This window comes from Chelonoidis abingdonii, chromosome 10, assembly GCF_003597395.2.
Source record: "Chelonoidis abingdonii isolate Lonesome George chromosome 10, CheloAbing_2.0, whole genome shotgun sequence".
NCBI lineage: Eukaryota > Metazoa > Chordata > Testudines > Testudinidae > Chelonoidis > Chelonoidis abingdonii.
In genome coordinates, this window is record NC_133778.1 from 29501857 (window position 1) to 29525218 (window position 23362).

Below are 23362 nucleotides of genomic sequence, written 5' to 3' on the forward strand. Positions count from 1 at the left end.
CTTCCATCCCCGCCTCCCCCCTTCTCTGCTACCCTCTAGTTGGCTGGCTGCTGATCCCCTCACCTCCCCCCACCCTCAATTGCTGCTGTTGTTCCACCTACAGCCCTGGGGGGCGGGGGGAGAGAAGGCTGCTGAAGGTCTGCCTCCCAGAGAAGGAGGGGAGTGAGGGACCCCAGCTCTTGTTGCTGAGGACACCACCTTCTGAGTGGGGTCCCTCCTGCCTGGACACCAGACCACCACCATCTGGAGCTGCTGGGACTACTGTGGCTGTTGCTGGGGAGCTATTGGAGCCCCAAGGAGAAGGAGGAGGAGAAGAGGACCACCTGCTGCTGGAAGACCACGTGAGGACCGTTGTGGAGGGGGTTTTACTGGACTGCGTCTTTTTCAAACTGTGCTCTTGTGGTGGGGGTTTGGACTGTGTCTGTTGGGACACCGGGGGTGTGGCGTTGAGCTTGCCCCCGGTCCATCCGTGTCCCCCTTCACCCCCACCACCATTGTTGCCCCCTCCACCACCCCTGCTGGCTGCTTTCCTTCTACTTTGATCTCCTGCCTTTGGGACTGAGCTGTTCACCTGGCTCACCATGCCCACTTCCACCATTTGAGCCTGCAGCAACAGCAGCCAAGCATTGACTTTTTTGCATAAGTTCCCATGGGCGCACCCCCCTCTGCCCCCTGGGCTGACTCCTGCCCCACCTGTTTCCTTCTGCGGCCCTCATAGCCCCAGCCCTGGAGCTAGCCCCGTGGTCCCTCCATCCCTCCATCCCATTCCCAGCTCGCCCTTCACCCCCCCACTCTGTGATCACCCAGCCCTGATTGGTCCCTCCCCTCGTGTGCCCAGGCCCCCTCGCATGCGCTTGTGACCTTCCCCTGTTTGAGTTTGCCCTTGTTCACTGCAGCCCCTTATGCCGTTATCCCCCCGATCCCGTAGTGCAGCTGGAGGAGCTGGAATTCCCCTCTGAGTCGGAGACCTGACACCCTCCTGCCTCTAAGTCCTTAGTTGCTCCCCACGCCCCATTAGCCTTCCCTTTCTGGCACCCTCCTCCCCTGCCTGCAGCCTAGCGGGGAAGGGGGTCGCCTCCTCTCCCCCCTTCCCCTCGCTGTTTGTCCCCCTTCCCGCTCTCGTTATGGCAGGGGACGCGGCAGGGGAGACCCCTCGCGATGCTCCGACCGCCCCTCCTCCACCTGTCCCCGTGTCCATTTCCCAAGCCTCTACCTCAACTGCCACTGCCGATCTACCTACCACCGTCCCTGCCGGGCTGATGGAAGACCTCTGTCCTTGAGGTCTACCTACCACCGTCCCTGCGCTTGATCCTGACCTCTGTCCCTCCCTTCCTGCCCAATGCTGCCGTACGGCCTGCCCTTTCTGCCCTGGGGCACCCCATCTCTATCATCAGCCCTCTTCCGTTGGGCTGCAAGGACCCCGCCCTCCGTCACATCCTCTCATTCTGTTGGCAAGTGCAGCTTCCACTGCCGCTGGCGGTGCGTGACGGAAAGGCGCTCGAGGGGTCCTTCCTGGTCCCCTATCAGGGAGCCCACTACTAGGTGCATTATTCGACGGGGGAGGCCTGGTGCTACCTCTGCCGGGTGATGGGGCACATCCGGAGGGACTGCCCCTTGGCCCGGGAAAGAGGAGCGTCCGAGACACCCGAGCCCTGACAAGGTGCCGGCCCTGTCACCGATGATACCCCTGGCTGCCCGGAACCTGAAGCTGCCCCTCCTCCTTCTTGGTCCACCACTGTGGAGGAGGGTGCGGCAGAGATACCACCAGGCGTGAGAGAGGACTCGCCCCAGAGGGAATCCTCCCTTATTCCTGCTACTCCACATTGCCTCCCCAAGTCCCTGAGCCATTGCCCTTGCCCCCGACCCCTGTTAGCCAGCCCCCGGATGGTGTCATGGAGGGCTGGTCCATAGTGCAGGGGAAGCGGGGCAAGCAGAAGGCTCGGGCCCCGTTACATCCTTTAGATTTGGAGACCCCCCCAGAAGAGGAGGAAGGGGGTACCGATGACGAGCCTTCCGCCTTGCCCCCTGATGACTCCCGTTCTGTGATGCCGGCTGGGGACATCGTGGCAGCACTGGAAGGTGACACCGCCCCTCCTCCAGGGTCCCTTAACGTGAAAGCCCCAAGGGAGCCTCTCTCGCCCCCTTCCCATTCGAAGCCCTTGCGAGTGCCGAGGTGGGCATCACCTCGGGTGCTGGCGGGGAGGGCCCTGGGGTGGTGGATGGTGATCTCCCTTCCATCTACGAGGAGATCGAGGCCCTGAATCTGACCCCAGTCACGCAAGGGGATGACGACCCTCTGATGGCGGGCCTCGATCTGGGTGACCTCACCCCGGTCCCCTTGTCCCCGTGTTCCCTTCCCCTAACAGCTGCTTCTGCTCCCGCCTCTGAGGGTCCCCTGGAATCTTCCATCAGCCCGGCTGCAGGTGGCACCCTGTTGACGGCCACCGAGCCCATTGAGGTGACAGCCGGTGCTCCACTGCCAGGACCCCGTTCCCAGGGGGTGTCCCTCTTGGGTGTGGAGCACCCAACCTCCTTCACGGGCTGGGACCCTGTTGACGGCCATCCATCTCCCGATGCTGGGGCTACCGCCCAAACCATAGTGGCTGATCCCAGCATCGCTGGGAGTCTCCTTCCCACTTCCCAGAACTCTGAGCCTAATCAGGAGGGGCCACCTTCCAGCGGCCTGACTACTGAGGCTCAGAATCCTACTTCTGCCCCCCTCCCCGGTTCCGTTCCTGATTCCCGACAACTCTTGTCTCCTATCCTATTCCTGATGCCAGCCCTGTCCTTGTCCCTCCACCTCCCGTGCTGCCAGTGCCGCCCCTGGGGATACTCCCCAGGGAGCGGTTTTAGTTGTTTTTCCCCGTCCCAATCCACTGGGGGCTGCTGTTTTCCTTACGCCGCCCCCTGTTGAACTGGGGAGCGGGGCAGGTCGCGTGGCGTCAGCCCATTGGACGCCACGTTGGGGGTCTGCCCCCTGCCTGCCCGCCTCGGTGGGACACAGGGCTGTGACAGGGGCCCCACTGGGGGACAGTCATAGATCAGTGACCCCGCCCCTCCATGTGCTGAAGGAGGAGCTGCGGGAGTTCTTTGAGGACGTCCATGGCTCCTGTAACAAAGTCCAGCTTGCGCTCCAGCAGTGGGGGGATTTCCATGAGGTCCTCCGGGCCGCAAGGGCCCTCATGGGGGAGGGTAAGAGGACTGGGAAGCAGGCCGCGGCGGCCTACCAGCGAGTCCGCCTCTTTACTCTTTACTCACCTACGGGGTAGGTCACGGATTGCTGCGCGGCACGACGGAGGCCATGGGCGTGTCTGCCAGCGAGGATCCCCCCAGCCCTCCTCATGGCACCAATTATCTTTGCCACATTAAACACCCGGGGCTGTAGGATGGGACTCCGCAGGAGCCAGGTGCTCTCCTTCCTTCGGGAGGGGGGGTACTCTGTGGTTTTCCTGCAGGAGACCCATACAGATCCAGCCGCTGAAGCTAGCTGGCAGTTGGAGTGGGGGGACAGGGTCTACTTTAGCCACCTCTCGATCCACACGGCTGGAGTGGCGATCCTGTTCTCCCCCGACCTACGGCCCGAGGTGCTGGGGGTCACCGGCCCGGCACAGCCTTGCCTGCTGCACCTCTGGGTTCGTATGGAGGGGTTTGTGGTTAATCTTGTCAACATTTACACCCCAACATTGGGCCTGAAGAGGTTGCATTTTTATCAGCAGGCGTCCGCCTTCCTCGACTCCCTGGATCCTCATGAGTGCCTGGTCCTGGGCAGGGACTTTAACACCACCCTCGAGGAACGAGACCGCTCGGGGACCGAGCAGTGCCCGGCCGCCGCGGATGTCCTCCAGGAGATCGTTGATTGCCACTCCCTGGTGGAAGTCTGGCGCGACCACCACCCGGATGACATCTCGACGTTCACCTTCATCCGGGTGGAGGCCCATCAGTTGTGCCACTCCCGGCTGGACCGCATTTACCTGTCACGTTTCCACTTTTCACAAGCCCACTCCTCCAGCGTTCGGCTGGCCCCCTTTTCAGATCACCACCTTGCCACTGTGATGCCTCTCTCTGCGTGGAGAGGCCGGGGCCGGCCTATTGGAACTTTAATAATAGTTTGCTGGAGGACGCGGGCTTCGTGGCATCCTTCTGGGAGTTCTGGCTGGCCTGGCGAGGGCAGAGGCGCACCTTTCCCTCGGCGCGGCAGTGGTGGGATCTGGGGAAGGTGCGCACCCGGCTCTTCTGCCGTGACTACACCCGGGGCACCAGCCGACGGAGGGATGCAGCAATAGGGCAGTTGGAATGAGAGGTCTTGGAGCTGGAGAGGCATCTGGCCGCCAGCCCCAAGGATCCATCCCTCTGCGGAGCGTGCCGGGAGAAGCAGGAGGAGCTCTGGGCCCTTGAAGACCATCAGGCCCGGGGTGCCTTTGTTCGATCCCGCATCCGCCTCCTTCGAGAGATGGATCGCAGCTCCCGCTTCTTCTATGCCCTGGAGAAAAGGAGCGGGGCCAAGAAGCATATCACTTGCCTCCTGGCGGAGGACAGCACTCCCGTCACGGATCCGGCGGAGATGTGCGAGAGGGCCAGGGCCTTCTACGCGACTCTTTTCTCCCCAGATCCGACCGATCCTAATACTTGCAGAGTGCTCTGGGAAGGTCTCCCGACGGTCAGCACAGGTGACCAGGACTGGCTAGAGCTGCCTCTCTCTCTGGCCGAGTTCTCAGAAGCCCTCCGTCGCATGCCTACCAATAAATCTCCGGGCATGGACAGGCTGACCGTGGAGTTCTAACGTGTGTTCTGGGATGTCGTCGGCCCAGACCTTGTCACCGTCTGGGCCGAATCTTTGCAGGGTGGGGTCTTCCCTCTCTTGTGCAGGCGAGCTATGCTCGCCTTATTGCCGAAGAGGGGGGACCTCCGCGACTTACGGAATTGGCGTCCTGTCTCGCTCCTCAGCACGGACTACAAAATTGTTGCGAAGGCTATCTCGATGCCATTGGGTCCGTGCTGGCAGAGGTGATCCACCCAGACCAGACCTACACCATCCCGGGCTGCACGATCTTTGATAACCTGCATCTGGTCCGGGACCTTCTGGAATTAGGGTGTAGGCATGGTCGGTCGTTTGCCCTCTTGTCCTTGGATCAGGAGAAGGCGTCGACAGGGTGGACCACGGGTATCTCCTGAGCACTCTGCGAGCGTTTGGCTTCGGACCCCGGTTTGTGGGTTTTCTCCTGGTGCTGTACGCTTCAGCGGAGGGTCTGGTCAGGCTCAACTGGACCCTGACCGAGCCGGTCAGCTTCAGGCGAGGAGTGCGGCAGGGGTGTCCCATCTCGGGTCAGCTGTACACTCTGGCGATCGAGCCCTTCCTCTGTCTCCTCCATCGGAGGCTGACGGGGTTGGTGCTTTGAGAGTCGGAGCTGCGGCTGGTCCTGTCGGCGTACGTCGATGATATGCTCCTTGTGGTCCAGGACCCGGGCGACTTGGTGCGGGTGGAGGCTTGCCAGGCCATCTACTCGGCGGCCTCCTCTGCCCGAGTCAGCTGGGTCAAGAGCTCTGGCCTGGTGGTCGGGGACGGGTGGCAGGCGAGCTCCCTCCCACCCGCGCTTTAGGCCCGCTGGTGGAGCACGGGTCCGCTGCTCTATCTCGGCGTTTACCTTTCTGCCACTCATCCGTCTCCACCGGAGAACTTGCATGGTTTAGAAGGCAGTGTGACGGAGCGGCTCTGGAAATGGACGGGACTACTCCAGTGCCTCTCCCTTCGAGGGAGGGCACTGGTGCTCAATCAACTGGTCCTGTCCATGCTCTGGTACCAGCTCAACACCCTGGTCCCAGCCCCGGGTTTCCTGGCCAACCTCTGGACGATGATTCTGGAGTTCTTTTGGCCAGGAATGCACTGGGTCTCTGCAGGGGTCCTCCACCTGCCCCTGCAGGATGGAGGACAGGGCCTGAAATGCGTACACACTCAGGTCCATGTCTTCCACCTCCAGGCCCTGCAGAGACTCCTGTATGGTGTAGGTAGTCCGGCATGGAGTGTATTGGCGCACGCCTTCCTCCACCGCTTCCGAGGGCTCCGATATGATCGGCAGCTCTTTTACCTCCATCCGAGAGGTCTTCCGCGAGACCTCTCTGGGCTGCTGGTCTTCTACCAAGACCACCTCCGGACCTAGAAGGTCTTTTCCACGACTCGGTCCGCGGCGGCCACCGTGGGGGCCAATCTCCTTGTGGAGCCCCTGCTACACAATCCCCAGCTTCGTGTGCAGGTGGCGGAGTCACCCGCGATGCGCCAGAGGCTGGTCTTGGCGGGAGTCACCAGGGTCGGAGACCTCCTGGACTACGACTGGGGAGACTGGCTGGATCCCCTGACGCTCGCTCAGCGCATGGGCCTCTCCAGACCTCGTGCTCCCCAGCGTGTACTTCAGGAGGTGAAGGCCACTTTACTGCCTGCTTCTCGGGCTTACTTCGACCGGGTCCTGCGAGAGGGCATGCCCTGCCCAACCTCCACTCCAGGTCCCATAGACATTTTTATAGGACCCCTGCCCCGTGGACCCAATCGGCCCCCTCACCCTTTCACTGTGAGCCGGCTGCACGATATGCAGCCGGTTCTGTTCCAGGCCGCACCATGGAAACACCTGTACATGCTCGTGCTCCACACTCTCCACTACTTCACCCTTGCATACCGCCCTGATACCAAATATTGGGACCTCCTGCCACCTCTCGAAGGTGAGAGGCCCCGGTGGGCCAGCTTATACTCTGCCCTGGTCCTGAGGCCCGCCGTGGATGTCAGTTGGCGGCTCCTTCACGGGGCCGTGAGCACAGCTGTGTACTTGGTGCGGTTTACCCCTGTCCCAAACACCTGCCCTTTTTGTGGCATGAAAGAGACCCTGGCGCACATTTATTTAGAGTGTGCCAGATTGCAGCCCCTGTTCCGGCTCCTCTTGAACTTTTTATTGCGTTTTTGGTTGCACTTTTCCCCTCACCTGTTTATCTATGCACTCCCCATCCGTGGCCCCACAAAGACGCGGGATCTCCTTGTCAACCTCCTCTTGGCCCTGGCTGAACTAGCCATCTACAAAACCAGGGAGAAGAGGTTGGTCAACGGGATTTCCTGCGACTCTGGGGCCTATTTCTGCTCCTCCATCCGTTCATGGATCCGGGCAGAATTCCTCTGGGCAGCGTCCACTGGCTCCCATGACGCTTTCGAGGACCAGTGGGCATTGTCTGGGGTTCTCTGCTCAGTGTCCCCATCAGGTTCCCTTTGTTTAGCCCTATGACCTCACTGCCGATCCTGTTTTTTCATTAGTTGTCTCCCATACTTATTTGGTGTCATGGACCTGTGGATCCTCCCCTTAGGCTGGGGAGAGGTCCTTTAGAAGTGGACGGGTTTTGCCCGCCCACCTCCTGGATACCAATAGGACCAGACCCCTGTACTGTATTGGTTTGGGTCTGTCATAAAATGTAAACAAAGAAGAAATTAATTGACATTTTCTTACTTTTGCATTGTAGGGAATATAATGCTTTGATAAAGCCTCAGGAGTGTGCATCCATGTTTTGTCTGCAAAAAAGCAAAAGAAAAAAATTGCATTAGATTAAATGCCTTATTCATTCTTATTGTAACTTTATATGCATCAAGTATGCTAATTTTATTCAGATAAGTACATTGCTATCGTAGGTAATAATAAAGGGCCCCATTACCACAGTATCTCAGCACCTCACAGACGTTAGTGAATTTATCTCTGTGAGGTAAAGCGGTACTATTATCCCAATTTTACAGATGGAGAAATGAGGTGCAGAGAGGCTAATGACCAGATCTCTAAAGGTACTTGATGTCTAAAGATGCAGATAGGCATCTACTGGTATTTTTAAAAGTGCCAAAGTGCCTGAATCTCTGATGCTAAAAGATACCGATTTACATCATTAGGCACCTAAATACCTTTACAATTCTGGGCCTAACAAACTTGTCCAGAAAATCTGTGGCAGATCAGGCACTTGAATCCAGGTTTCCCTAGTCCCGGGTTAGTACTCTACACTGGTACACTGAAGTATCCTTCCTCTCCTGAGTACGACCACTTTGTAGAATTCCTGTACGTTATCTCTAACCAAACAGAAAATAATCAGAAGAGTTGTTTGGTATTGGAGGTACAGCAGATACAGTCATGTGAAAGAGCTTCCTTTTATAAGCATGAATGCAGATCCCTGCATACCATTTTAAAAATCACATACCTTGTTTGTACAAGGCTTCAGCTGCTTCGAACTAACTTATAATATGTCAAAACATTATGAGAATAATATTAGAACTGTGATGACAAACTATGCTTAACACTGACCACTAGGTAAAATTCTTGCTGGAAAATAATGTCAAATTCGTCCAGTAACTCAATTATTTCAGAAGACAAGATAAGACGAGATAAGCAATGTCAAGCTATATAAGAAACAAATTTGACTATCCAGAAAGACTTTGTGACTTTTTAATGGTATATAAAAACTTTTCGTCTTGAGCATTTGAGATTTTCCATTTTAGTCACCTTTCACTGAATTTAAAGTCAGATCTAGAGCCCTCATCTCTGGATTTTCTCCTCTGCCCTATGAAAGTGCTATTTCAATCCAAGGTGGGTTTTCCTTGTTTTTCTGATATTTTGCTCACCATGCAGATGTTCCAAACATTGACTGCATATTACCCGTATTTTGATGTATTATGTTTATAGATCTAGAAGATGGTTTTTCTTAGATTTCTCTATTGTATTCATTTCTTCAAAAATCAATAAAAAACAATAAATCAAAAACAAAACTGTTATCTCCAATATTTCTACAGGGAAGGTTCCTGTAAAAATATCATGTCTTAAACCATGTTAACAATTAGGTACAGAGTTTTAAAACTTTAATCTTTCACTGGATGGCCTAAATAAATTTGTATATCTTCGTTTAATGATCCATCTAAGAACTGTACACTATTGTCTTCCTTTTCCTGCTGTGAATTTTATTATGCTTTCACAGCATGTGTTAACTGCTCAGTGAAACACATTTGCCTTTCTTTTTCTTTGTAATGACTATTTAAAAAATGCCTAGTTTATGTAAAACTAATCTGCTAAAGTTTCAGAAGAATAATTGTCAACACCAGAATTTTATAAATCCACATAAAACATGACAGAGGAGAAATTAAATATTTGGGTTGGGGCCATTTTTTTCAAATGACTAGATGGCATTCCTGATTTTTTAAAATTTGTGATGAATTACTTTACTCATGGTGAGTAGCGTTTACTTATACATATGACTATTCTTATTTCATTTAGCATGAGTTACGGTTGCAGAATCTGGAACTTCATTGAACAAACCACCACAAGAGTCGCGTAAGGCAAAATTCGGCCTTTGGATAAGCATATGAAATTCCCTTTGCCTTCAGTGAGTTTTCACAATAACTAAATAATTAACTTTTTCTGTTGATAACACACAAGGATGAATAAAATCCATCTCATACTCTGACTTGTGCTTGCTCTCGCAGTTTTAACAGGAGTAAAATCAGTAAAACTTTTTTTTTTAACTAAACAAAGACCTATGCCTCCGAATGTGCACAAGGAAAAGATCTGATTTGTAAGACATATATCTTTACACAGTCACTTTCATAACAAAATCACAATTCAATGGAAGGCAGTTGTATAAAAAAAGCTGAATCTGTTCTGTAGCGTACAAAGTAGTTCCCGTTGAAAGTGAAGCTCTTGCATGAAAGAACAAGATCTAGCCACGTGTTTCTTAAAGTGGTATAATTTAATATTTGATATTGTACAGTAGCTATAAATGTGCTTTTGGCTATGGTTGGGGAGCACACTGCATATCAGAGGTGTAAGGCGGGGAGAGAGGAAGTGTATGTAACGGTGACCTTTTTGCTCCCCTGATCCTGGGTTTGCTGTGTGCTAGGCTAATCTCTCAACATAACTTCTGAGTTGAAGAGTGCTCTACATTAAATCAGCTGTCAATGATGTGATGTGTTATTCTAGGATCACCAAGATGTAATGAACATTTGAAAAATTAATAATCAATGCAGTTGGAAGACAAAGATAAAGGAGAAAGCATCATAACCCAGATTAATTTGGTCGTATACATTATGTTGTATTTTTTTTTAAAAATCATACTTTTAAAAATAGGTACACTATTTAGAGGGAGATGAGGAAAAAGTGGGTTTGCCAGATAGCAGGACGGTCCAGATTAAGAGAGAAAGATCAGAAGAGAGTGTCTATACTGTCATCACTGGGTGTAATTACAACTCAATCTGACATAGCTTTAATCTAACTAGCTCAGGTACCAGAGCAGTGAAGCTGTGGCAGCTCATGCTCCAGCGCAGGCGATAAAAGCCCATCAGGAACCCTGAGTAATTAGCCCACACCAAAGTTCACAATGCCGTAGCTTCACTGCTTGGGGTTGGAACTAAATAGATTAAAACTAGCTCAGGTATGTCATAATGAGCTATAATCACACCCCACAATTCCAGTACAGACAAGGCATACCCAAAACCAGACTTCTCCCCGTTCTTTAAATGAGCGAAGATCCAAAGCAGTGCACATTTACACAGGACAACCTATCTTGAAATGTGATTTTAAAATATTAATGAAAATGTTTTAATGGTTCTGCATTTCTGATGACTGTAAAATTTCCATGGACTTAAGTGGGATACCATCAGATGTCTATGTACATAAAATAAGTCTTTGTTAGTAAAAATACCCCTCATGAGATATCAGTAAGTCACCTGCAGACCCCCACAAATTTGTTTTAGCAATGCCAGAAGAAATAATAATTGCAGCCTAATTTTATGTCCAAATAACTTCATCATGCTTGGATTATTCATTTAGCTTCACTCTGAAAAATAAACTTTTTCCCCCAACAGGACCAGTTCAGTTCTGGTCCCCAAAAAATCAATGGCAAACACCCATTGACTTCAACGGCAAGGATTTCATTACAGATTTCAGTGCGAGGTCATCTCCTTACCCACCAGCTCCAGAATGTGATGCCAAGAGACTTACAGGGGTTGTGGTAAGGAAGGAATACTATGGGTAATGTGTCCATCATGACCTGTGTGTTTGTGCAGGAAGATAAGGGGATGGAGCTTTGCTGTTAAAAAGAAGGAACAGGTAAAACTGATGTACCTCGCCAGGGTCTTGTTAAAGTGGGAGACATCTTGATTCTTTGAAGGACTCGTACTATTCACCACAGAACTCTAAGGGCACGTATACATTACCCCTCAGTTTGGATAATCAATATGACAATACAGTAAGCACCAAGAGCTGTGCTTTAACTCACCCATGTGGACACTGCAGGGACAAACTAAAAGGTTCCTAGTTCGCATTACCACAGTTCTCTTCAAATAGAACTATATTTATGTGAGGTAGAAACCTTTTAGTTTGTGCCTGCAATGTTCACACAGGGGAATGACTGCACAGAACTTGGGTGTAATACTCCTAATTACACCCCCACAATCCAAACTTTGGGGTAGTGTAGACATGCCCTTAGTTAGCAAGTAGCAGCTTGTGAACACCTCATAGGGACACTGGCACATTAGCTGTAAACTTCACACTAACATTGGAATCCCATTAGCATGGGGCTGCTTGTGGCTGCAGGTTGGCAGCACTGTTTGCATCATTAAGCAAGACCATGCTTAGGCAAACTTCACAGAAATGGTGAAGATGTACTGAGAAGTCACAAGAAATATCTCCTAATCCTTATTTTCCCCTTGCGTGCTAAGTTCTGATTTGCTTTCTGGCACTGTCTTGCAGCATCTTTTTAAAATTTTGCTATGATTTCATCTCATTTCAAGGCAACAGGAAAATAGACCATTTTAGACAAATAAAATCCAGGAAATGGCAGAGACATTGCATCATAAACCCACACTGAACATTATGAGAAAACAAAACAGAGATACTCAATTTAATACATGAATTCTTTCAAGAGTTAAATGCTGTCTGTTCTGCTCCCTCATCCCTTCCTTTTAAAATTAATTTTAACAGGGCATCATAGTTTAGTACTTAATTATTCATTTTCAAATAATAAACAAAACAGAATTGTATAATGTAATCAGCAAAACAGCTGATATTATTATTAATTATTATTTTATATCACTTATATAGCACCAACTGTGTGCCAATACTTTATAGACATATAAAGCAGCAAGGCCTTAGCACAGAAGAACTTGAAGTCTAAATAAAGCTAGCAAATATACACATATAAGATACTGAAATAATTTTTTAAAAATGATGTAGTGTACTAGGCTTGAGTTTACTGAGCAGCTAAAGGCAATTTGAACTAATAAATTCATAGCTTTCAGTAATATGAATGACTTAAGACTAACATGCAGGCACAATATTGCTTTGTATGGAATAACAGCCTTCTGTTTAAATGAAAAAGGAATTTGGTTACACACATTAGAGAGGAACTTGCATAAAGGGCTAAGATACAAGCCCATACATTTCTGAGCATTATGAACTTCAGCTAAAATGTATTAAAACGTGAAAGTAAACTTCTACACTGAATATTTTGGGAGTGCACATAGACTGGAAAGAGGGAAACACTGGCTGTGAAGTGGATCCCACAGATATTCTTCTGCTATAGAGCAGCAAAGAGGGAAGGGACACCTGAGTGGTATGTACTTGGGATTGGCAATGCTCCTAGCCAACAGATTAAGCCTCCTTGAGGATGCTGCATAAGCACTTGCAATAGCAAGGTCCTTCTCCTAGAGTTTTATTGACCGCTAGACTGGATTAAGGTCCTGCTATTACACAGATGCTCTGCGGCTGGGCAGGATTGGCTCCTTATGCCCTCTTCTCCCACACTGCACCAGCGCTGTAAGGAGAGGACTGACTCAATGAGAGTTGCATGGATAACATTCTGAAAATGTAACGGACAGTAGCAGTGTTCAAGTGTATTTTAGCTTAGCTCATGACCACACTTATACCTCTCCAGAATGAACAAAGATTCTTTCATGACCTGCATTGCCTTACGCGTGGTCAAAGAATCACAGTATATGGAAACAAAAAGAACCAGTTAGAAGTGTTTCAGGGGGCATACTGACTGTGGGCAGTTTTATCATCAAAATCACGTATGCATTAACTGTGGGACAAATCCTGCAATCCTTACCAAGGCAAAACACGCTTTGAAGTCAACAGGATTTGGCCAATTAAATGTATTAAAACACAGTGTCTTTACTAGCACAGGAAGTTAGAAGATAGCTTTGAGAGCCTTTCATGTGAAATCTGTGTGAGGGGCACTGTTAAAGGTGTCAGTGATTACTACTTCCAGTGGGGTGACCCTTTCTCCAAAGTGCATGGCACTACCATCTGTGCCAGCTACACTGAGGGAGGAGAGGGATAGTTAGATTATTTTTTTTCAATTAGTGACCAAAACAGTTTTGCACTATTACTTCGGTTGGGGATCAACACTTGCCTCGCACTGATGCCAGTATTTTAGTGCCCTAGCTGTTTATGCCACAGTTCACTCCACTTAACTCTGCTCTCCCAGCACATCTCATAATGTTAGTCTTCTGAGGGTCAATACCTCTGTATGAATGACAAGGAACAGGTATCAGGGTAGTCACTTTCACACTGTATACATTCTGTTTTGAATTTGGTTATCTATCTTCATATCAGTAAAGAAAAACTTCAGAATAGGACACAGAAAAATGAACACTCTATTGGTTCATCTAGTCATGTATCTTGCCTCCATTAGTAACTTATTGCAGAGAAAGGTGAGCTCCTGCAACTTGCTCGTCAGTTAATTACTCAATGCTGTACATTACATACATTTTTCTTCACTCCTACAGGACAGGAGTTTATATCCTGAAGCATGAGATTTGATTACCCTTGTCATAGGTTTCACTTGCCTACAGTAATTACAGTGTTGTTAGTGGTCATACATTTATCCATTTTGCTGTCACCCAACCACAGTGTGTGTCTCAATTACAGTAGGAGCAGAGAATTACAGATGCTGACTACGACCTAAGTGTTTAATAAAAGCAATTTTTTAAAGTTACTAGGTTACTATGATTAAGCACACAATCCAAATTATGAGCCAAATTCTGCCCAAAGATATGCATAGACAAGTCCCAGCGAAATATACGTGATACAAAAACTAAGTGTTGCGTTGTTGGTGTTTTTTTCTCCACCCCCAGTATCTCTCCTCACCCAATGATTCTTGAAGACAGGCATTCATTCTTTGTCAAGACACTGAAGTCTTATCTTCCTAGAACAGAATGAGATTTGCAGAATGTAGAGCCTTTCAGTGTCCTTCCATCATGAGATTCAGGGCCTTATGAATGGCTTTCAATGGCTGCTTATTAAAATAACAAAATTTTATTAAGGAAATCTTGAGTTTGCATAGTTACAAAATTATGAAAAGTCAGGAAATGCAAATGCTGGATTCGAACAGTGACGTTATCTCAACCTTATTTCATATACTGTGTGTTTTATGCCATACATTTTAGGACATAGATCATATTAAAGTGATCTACATATTTAAGTAGAAAAAAAAAGAACAGAAATAATACATATGTAACACTGATCATGAATCCTCAGCTTTTGTATTTCTTCACTTTTTGTGATACTAACTATTCAGGTTTAATGATGTATTAACTTTTTTTTTAACAAAAGGATTAGAATTGTTAAGCTAGTCAGTTTTTGCATCTTACAAGTTCTGCTGCTCCCTAATGACTATGTTGTGGCTTAGCCAGAAGCCCTGAAAGGGGCAGTGTGAGACTATGGCCAGGTCTACACTACGCGGTAAAATCGATTTTAGATACGCAATTTCAGCTACGAGAATAGCGTAGCTGAAGTCGAATATCTAAAATCGATTTACTCACCTGTCTTCACCGCGCAGGATCGATGTCCGCGGCTCGCCATGTCGATTCTGGAACTCCGTTGGGCTTGGTGGAGTTCCGGAATCGATGTAAGCGCGCTCAGGGATCAATATATCGCGTCTAGATGAGACGCGATCTATCGATCCCCAAGCAATTGATTTTAATGCGCCGATACGGCGCGTAGTCTAGACGTGGCCTATATTGCTCCAGGAGCAAGCTAGAGATGGTAGTGCGACTCAGAGAATTGTCCCAGGTTCCTCCCCCTCCAGAGGGAGAAGTAATTTTTGCCAGCCCAATGCATGATGCAAACTACTACTGTTTTCATTACAATTTAAACTGTGCTGGTTGGCACATTAGGTGAACAGGGTCAGAGAGGAAGCAGATGGAATCCAGGATCTATCCATTCTTCACCCTTGATTACCCACTCCCCACCCACCTTTGCAAGAGGGGGAGTTAGAGGTCCTGTAGTGGATGCTCTCACCACAGGACTGAAACTTGCAGTATATTCAGCCTGCAAAGGGAAGTAAGTGTGTTTTATACCTCCCTGCTCCCTTGCATAGGTGTGGAACACAGACCAACAATTCGTCTTGTGGATAATTTTGAAATTCAATGTTTTATTCCAATTTGCGATGCATTCCCACCTCCCCCCGCCCCACAAAAAAAATCAAAAAGTTTGACCAGCTCTAAGTATATTTCCTAAATCACAAATTATTAGAGGGAATTTGTGTGAGTGTTCCAACGGGGAAAAAATCACTTCTGGAAAGAGACCAAGCATGGAACAAGTCAGCCTGCCACTGGGTCACTGGCCCCCTTAAAGGGGAGATGGGGCCAGCCTGAGCTAACCCATAATTAATTAGCCCTGAGGCATAGGACCAACGGCAGGCTGCAGAGACACTCAAGAAGAGTGGAAGAAGCTTTTTCTTTGTTGAGACTTTTGGTTGGATTCTTGTTACTCCCAGAAGGTTTCACATTTTTTTGTGACTTGGCTGGAGGGTCAAGCCATATCTTCAGCATTCTCCCATTATGGAGCCCTGAAGAAGAGGGAAACTGAGGCAGGGGTTCCAGAGCCAGCCAGGCCATGATGGAGCCCTTGGGATACTGCCATTCTGTTACAAAGCCAAAAGTTCACATATGACAAAAAGGGATTACAGGATTAGAACCTTAACTAAAGTGGTAGCTCCATTCAGTTGACTACTGTGACCTGTACAATAGGTGATAAGAATCTTGCTGCCTGCATTATGTACAAGATATTCAGGCCGGGAAAGGTACCGACGTTTGTCTGTAAAAATTGCAATCACAACAGCATACCTACATTCTTACTTTCTAACTGACCCTGAAGTTTCAAAAGAGAAATCTTTAGATAAAAAGTTGATTTCTTACTTTTCTCCTTTTTGGTACTCTACCATGTTGCTACATTTTTCTGAATTGCTGGATACTACTACAATGAAGCGACATTTTTTCACTAGTGAAATCTGAAGGGAAAAGTATCCACCAAACTTTATTCTGGTATAAAGAATAACATTTAACTGATTTTATTAGATCACCTTTAGTCTGATAGAACTGTTGAAAATATTCCAAAGTAAATGAACTCAAAATCACCCAATGATCACCACAATGGTGCAAAATTTGAGAATGGAGGATCCAAAAGGGGAAAAAATGGTGGAGATGACTATTAAAAGAGATCCAAATAAAAAACAAGACTGTGTGAGACAGGGTATTATTTACATATAGCCACATAACATTTTTTTACTCCTAGCACAGCATTTGTATTTGATAGAAATATGGTGTAAGTTTAATCATAGTTTGGATATTCATGCTAAATTTCCAGCAGTGAGCAAAATATGAAAATATGAAAAGTGAGCAAAATATGAAATAACCCTTATCACTCTTATCAGGGTATGGCATTGTGAGTACATCTCCTAAATTTAATTCAACATACAAGAAATGATTTTTCATGATAGCCAGCAATTTAGAAGATTGAGAAATATGCTTTAGTACAGGAGTTCTCAAACTGGGAGTCGCGAGGTTATTACATTGGGGGTTGCAAGCTGTCAACCTACACCCCAACCCCGCTTTGCCTTCAGCATTTATAATGGTGTTAAATACATAAAATATATTTTTAATTTATAAGAGGGGTCGCACTCAAAGGTTTGCTATGTGAAAGAGGTCACCAGTAAAAAAGTTTGAGAACCACTGCTTTTGTATGAAGCAAGAGAAAGTCAACCAACAATTGTTAAAACATGTCATTCCACCGAAAAAGTCACCGCAGACCTTTAACTGCCTGATATTCAAATACATATCTGCCTATATGAAAGTTTTACACACATACTAAACTTCTATGTGCTAACACAAACCTTTAAGTGCCTGTCTATGTACATACAGAATTACCCATTTTGTCCACATAACTGCAGGATTTGGGTACATGTGCAACTGTTGACGCCACATTTCCGTGGCCAGTTTTGAAAATTTGGCCCACAACGTCCAACTTACTCTACAAATGAGTAATAATGAACACCAATTCTAAATGGATAATTTATTGGTTATAGAGCTCAAATTCTTTGGCTTGAAAGTCTTTATGTAAAATATCTGATCTTATGTACATTAAGCTGTTTCAATAGTCCTAAGGCCCTGATTCTCACAATGAAAAGTAACAAAAAAGGCTCAACATTCTTCAAAAAAAACTATTATGTTCTAGAAAGCTACAGCTTCAGTGCTGGAGAGCAAATAATGAACCCATGTCTCTAAGGAGCTTCCTAAGCTTAGCGGAGGGGAAAATTGGTTATTTTATTCAGGTGAAAATCAGAGCTCTTTCTTTTGAGCTGCCTAAAATACTGTGATAAGTAGGAACCTATAATATGATTATTATAAGAATGTGCTAAGGATATTTTGGACAAATCAGCAAACAGGGAAATACCAAATTCTAAATCCTAAAAGGCCACAATATGCTCTCATCCACAGAAACATGAAGGAGAGGAGAATATATTGCAAAATATGTATGAATTAGAACTTTCCCAGTTGCTGCCTAATGCTTCCCACATGGTGAAAAATATGGGACCAAAGAGTAGCGGTACAACTGCATGAAGTTCCAGAATGAAATCAGACCAGAACCCTACAAACTCAAGAACATTCCTACAGAGAAACTTTCCATTTGCATTTCGCGCTCATGGTTACTCTCAGAAACCATGCTGATATACTGACTCTTCCCTATATGTCTGTACACTGCCCAGTTCTGCTTCCGTTGCCTCAAATCCATGGATGCCTTCTGCTTGGTATTCATTCCAGGGGACTTGGATCCTGGGGTAGTATGAGAGCATATTGCAGAAATCTCACTTTTTTGCCCCATCTTCCACTTATTTTCATCCCTCTGCAGAGGACAATGGAGAAGATAATTTGGTCCCTACACATTAAAGACTACTGAATTCTCTCTCATATTTTACATATTGGAAAGGAAACCTAACAGCCTACTGAGAACAATATAATAGTTACAAAAGGCCCTTAGAAAATAAAATGTGTTAGGTTACTGACCCAAAAGGGCCTCTGTCATTGAAATTTTCGTTTCACCTGTCACTATATTTCAAACACTAGAAGGGCTATGACTGAAACCATCTGATAATCTTTTATGCAGAAATTCTAATAATTGAAGCTAGTTAAAATATTAAGAAGAAGAAAATGACCAATTTCTATATCAAAAGGCCAACAAAACCGGAATAGCAAAGGGCTATTTGGCATGCAATTCTGTACCTTTCACATGCTCAAATTTTCACTCTTGTTAAGTATGGTTGTCTAGTGGAAAAAAGCCAGGCATTCACATTATGTAAAACTATTTCCCCATGCCACAAGTACTCCTGTTCTTTTTATGTGCCATAGGTATTTCCTCCACTTTTATGGCTTCACATTTTCCTTCATGTCCAAAGGAAGAATAGGAAACACTAAACTTATGTTGTCCGTGAAATGTAGTATGAGATTATAATAATTCTGAAAATCATTTTATAGACAGTCTATTCAAGTGAAATTGTATTCTGTAACTTTTCCATGAGGCATTCTTGTGATATTTCAAACTTTGTCATTACATTTTGTCTATTTCCACAAATGATTGTCATAAAGAACCATGATCATTTGGCTTAGCTGTCAGTATAGATACAATTTCTTATACTTTCTCATTTGTAATTACTTCAATGTATTAAATTTAATGTTGTAGGTGTCTTTCATGTTTCATGAATCAATCACCTGGCAGCAATCATAACTGTTAAAATGTTGTTTTTCCACATGATGTTAGAGAATTCAGATTTTCCTACAGAACAATAGTCTTGACATAGACCTGTGTACCCATATCTAAACTAAGGCTAACACCTGTGTATTTATTTTTGGATGAAATCAGGGCATTAGGATATAACAAACTATGGGCCAAATTCAGTGCAGATCCACACCCTGAAGCAGTCAGTGAGATTTCACAGCTTGTAAATCAATGCTGAATTTGGCCCAGAGTGAAAAAACATGGCCTTCGATTGCCTACATTTCCACCATGATTACCCTGTGCTTAAAATTGTCCTGTTCCATATGACAAAAATAATACATTTTCCCTGTGTTTCTAATGTAGCATAAATCAACAAACAGTAGCTCCATTTTGTTAACTTTCCTGTTTTTGCATCAGTATGATCACTTTCTACAGCAATATCTATAAATCTCAGGTTACAGAGCCAGCAAGAAAAACAGAGACCCTTTAAGATATGGACCCAAATACTGATGATTGTTCATTTAAAAGTTAATAATCTAATGCTTTCTATGTCTGTTTGCTTATATATTTTACACACACACACACACACACACACACACACACACACACACACACACACACTCTGTATGTGTGTGTGTGTATATATGTTTAGACCCTGGTTATCCCTTCAGTTATGTACATGTGACTTGGATACCAATATTAATAATAAGGATCACCTATATGTAGTCACAACATTTATGATTTCCCTTACAATATGTAATCTCTTTCTTTACTATTGTGATAGACCCAGGCCAGTTGGGTACAGCAGAATAGCAGAAGGCAGATATAGTGGCCACTGGATTAACAGTTTTCTGTTCCCTGACTGACCAGAGCAGGGACTGCTCCAGGCTAATGAGAACACCTGACTCTAATTAACCTGCAAAGAGTCAGAGAGACCATTCAGTTAATGTGACCACCTGACTCTAATTAAGGCCCTGCTGATACTATAAAAAGGGGTCACTCCAGTCAGGGAGCCAGAGGTGAGGAAGTATGGCTGAAGGGCTGGTTACTGAAGACACCCTCAGACCATTGTTAAAGGAGCCCTAAGGTAAGGGTGAAGAAGGGAGAAGCAGGAGAGCTGGGGGGAAGTGGCCCAGGAAAATGTAGCAACTCTGGCAGTGAAAGGTTGGCTGCCAACAACTGCTACCATTAGGGTCCCTGGGCTGGAACCCGGAGTAGAGGGTGGGCTCGGTTTCCCCCCAACCCACCACTACAGGAACATCTCCTGGGAGGGGAAGTCAGGCCCCTGTCAGGGCAGGAGGCTGAACGGAGACTGTGGGAGTTCTCTCACCGACCTCCTTGCAGGCCTATGATGAAAAGGGCTCAGTAGACTGTAACCCTGGCCCTAGAGAGAGAAGGGCTATGTGGAGGGTCACAGTGAGCCACTGAGGCTAGCATAAACCGTCTAGAAGCGCAGGACCCACGGGAGCAAGGTCAGAGCTCTGCCACACTATAAACATATTAAATTCCCAGAAGAGCTTACAACTAAGACTGAAGACAATAAAGACAAGATATACAAAAACAGCTAAGATTAGGGAGAGTTTGATCTCTACTAATATAACTATCTACTGCTGCACTTGAGGAGAAGAAGTTTTGCAAAATAGTCACCTTGCTTGGTTGGGTATCACTATACAAAGCTAAATTAAAGATGATACACCATAAGGATGGGACCAGGCGCAGAAAAATGGGTCAGAGGAATACACAGAGAAACACATATGTGTTATGTGTTTGACCCACTTTTCCCCCTTTTTGACAGTAAAGAAGCAGGAATTTGTACAGTGCTGTTTTGAAAACATGTTTTAGAAAAACAACTTTCCAACATTATTGACAATGACATCTCAGTTTTCCCCTTAGTTTTTAATAAGATCCATGAAAACTCTATTAATATAAATTGGTATATAATTTGCATCTGTTGATTTTAAAAGTAGACAGTTTTTATTCTGATGTTCATTTTGTTATCATGGTTCTTAAATTATTCAAAGTTTCTTCAACTCAAACACAAAGTACATTGTCTCCATGAAATATAGAAATGGATAGGCAATCCAACTCTTGTTAAACTCAGTGGAAAAGTTCCCAGTGAGTTCTATGCTACTTTGATCAAAAGTATCAAAAGCATAAGTATCAAAATTTAATAATCATGATACTGGTGATCTTACATTTATCTTGCACTTTAACATAACAAATCAAGAAAAGTATTGTTCAGTGAAGCCTGTGTTCCTATGATCTGTTTTCACTAGATACCCATATTATTTTCAATTACAACTTTTGTCTGCAGAGATTCTAATTCTTCATGATCGCACATGTGAATAAGTGCTTCCTGAACTTATGAATGCTTTCAGTTGTCATCGTTGGCTGAAAGATGAGTGGGTTGATATTACCTATTCATTTTGAGATTTCAATTAAACCCTCATCTAATTTGATTACTCTTACAGGCAGACCTTGGACTTTGAACACAATTGGTTCCTGAAAATTGCATGGTAAGTTGAAGGTTGTAACTTGGAACTGCAATCCACTCCATTGCAGTACCAAGTGTCAAAGTCGAAACCAATGGCCATAAGTTGAATCAGGGTGTCAATTCAGAAATATCATAAGTGCCAAGTATCAGAGGGGTAGTTGCGTTAGTCTGGATCTGTAAAAGCTGCATTGTGAGCTCCCTGGAAGCCTTGCCAACTACAAAACCAGTTTCTCCTCCCTTGGTTTTCACACCTCAACTGCTAGAACAGGGTCTCATCCTCCATGATTGAACTAACCCCGTTATCTCTAGCTTGCTTGCATATATATACCTGCCCTGGAAATTCCCACTACATGCATCCGATGAAGTGGGTATTCATCCACAAAAGCTCATGCTCCAAAATGTCTGTTAGTCTATAAAGTGCCACACGACTCTTTGCTGCTTTTATCATAAGTGCTGTTTGTCTTAAGTCGAACGTCGTAAAGTCAAGGACTGCCTGTATTTAACTAAACATATAAGGGCCATGTAAGACATACAATATGTTGTGGGCGGGGTGGGGACTATGTTCTGTGCTGTATCCCTGGGCTTCGGAGGATTGAGAGCCACAATGATTAAGTAAGGAAGTATCTGACCTAATACCCAGGTGAACTACCAAGAAAACCACCACAAAACATAAGGGGTCTGGAAGAACAGGGTACTACTCATGGAAGGAAGGAGCAAGTTGTAAATAGTATCAGCAGCCAATAGAGCAGAATAGGGGAAAAGGTTATCTACAGGAAAAAATTCTTCCCATGGCTATGGGGAAAAAAATTTGGAAACTAATATAAAATGTGTGAAAATTGTTTATAAAAACAAATATGCTAAGGAAAATTAGGCAACACTAATAAACACAATGCATCTCCAGGAACAAAAGAATAAATCTGACTGCATATAGATGGGTCTGTGGCCTTAGCGTCAATAAACTAAGTAGATATATTCTCCACAAAGGTCACAGAGATATTGTTACTGCATTTTGTTAGATTGTATTATAAGACTTCCTTAAGCTTCTAACTTTAATATAGATAGATGTGGCAAATATGAGGCTTTTTTGTGGGGTAAATGGATGGATTCACTTTGACTTTAATGGAGTTTCACTCATTTACACCAGCAGAGACTTTGGTTGATGGTTTTTATCACTTAATGGCATTTAGAAGAAAGATCTATTTGAATTCTGTGAACATAAGCCCAGAAAATGAAGCTCTTATTGTTAATGTTTTCCTCATTTTTAATACACAAATATCACTTTCTGTTAAATGTTTTCAGTCACATCAGAAAAATTTGTTTGTATTTGCTTAAAAAAAAAATCTCTGTAAAACTGTCTAAAAACTAAATACATTAAAACAACCATATGAAAAAAAAATGAATGAATGAACTGAAAGATCTATAACTGGGAATTTAGCTGTTAGAGATTATTTGGCAGTAGCTATGTACACTTTTAGAAAGTCTCTTTTTCAACATAAACCCAAGGTTAATTTTAGCATTCAAAGCCCAGGCCTTTAGAATGACCAAAGAGCTGCTGTAACACAGGGTGGTTTAGTTCTATTAAAATTTGATTTTCCAAAACTGCTTCACCAGGAATAAAAGCACAATCACTAGAAACAATAAACAGCAGCACAGAGACCTCCATGCCTCCCTTTAGCTGCTCTAACACCCTCTTGAATTCCCTCTGATCAGAAATCAATAAAGGAAATAGCAGGTGATTCAGTACAGGCTCTCACAGCCTCATACTACCAACAGAAGACTCTTTATAGGTATGCATCTGGAGTAACTTGCTCCAGAT

General features: G+C 45.5%; 1 protein-coding gene across 3 annotated transcripts in view; it reads right to left on the bottom strand.

Annotated features, from left to right (window-relative positions):
- The window catches only part of GULP1 (GULP PTB domain containing engulfment adaptor 1), a 217202-nt gene that overhangs the window by 123826 nt on the left and 70014 nt on the right, over positions 1-23362 (bottom strand). For all 3 annotated transcript variants that reach the window (XM_075070066.1, XM_032802591.2, XM_075070065.1), the window contains exon 3: positions 7479-7540. In XM_075070066.1, the coding sequence (XP_074926167.1) occupies positions 7479-7540 (62 nt within the window). The remainder of the gene's footprint in view (positions 1-7478; positions 7541-23362) is intronic.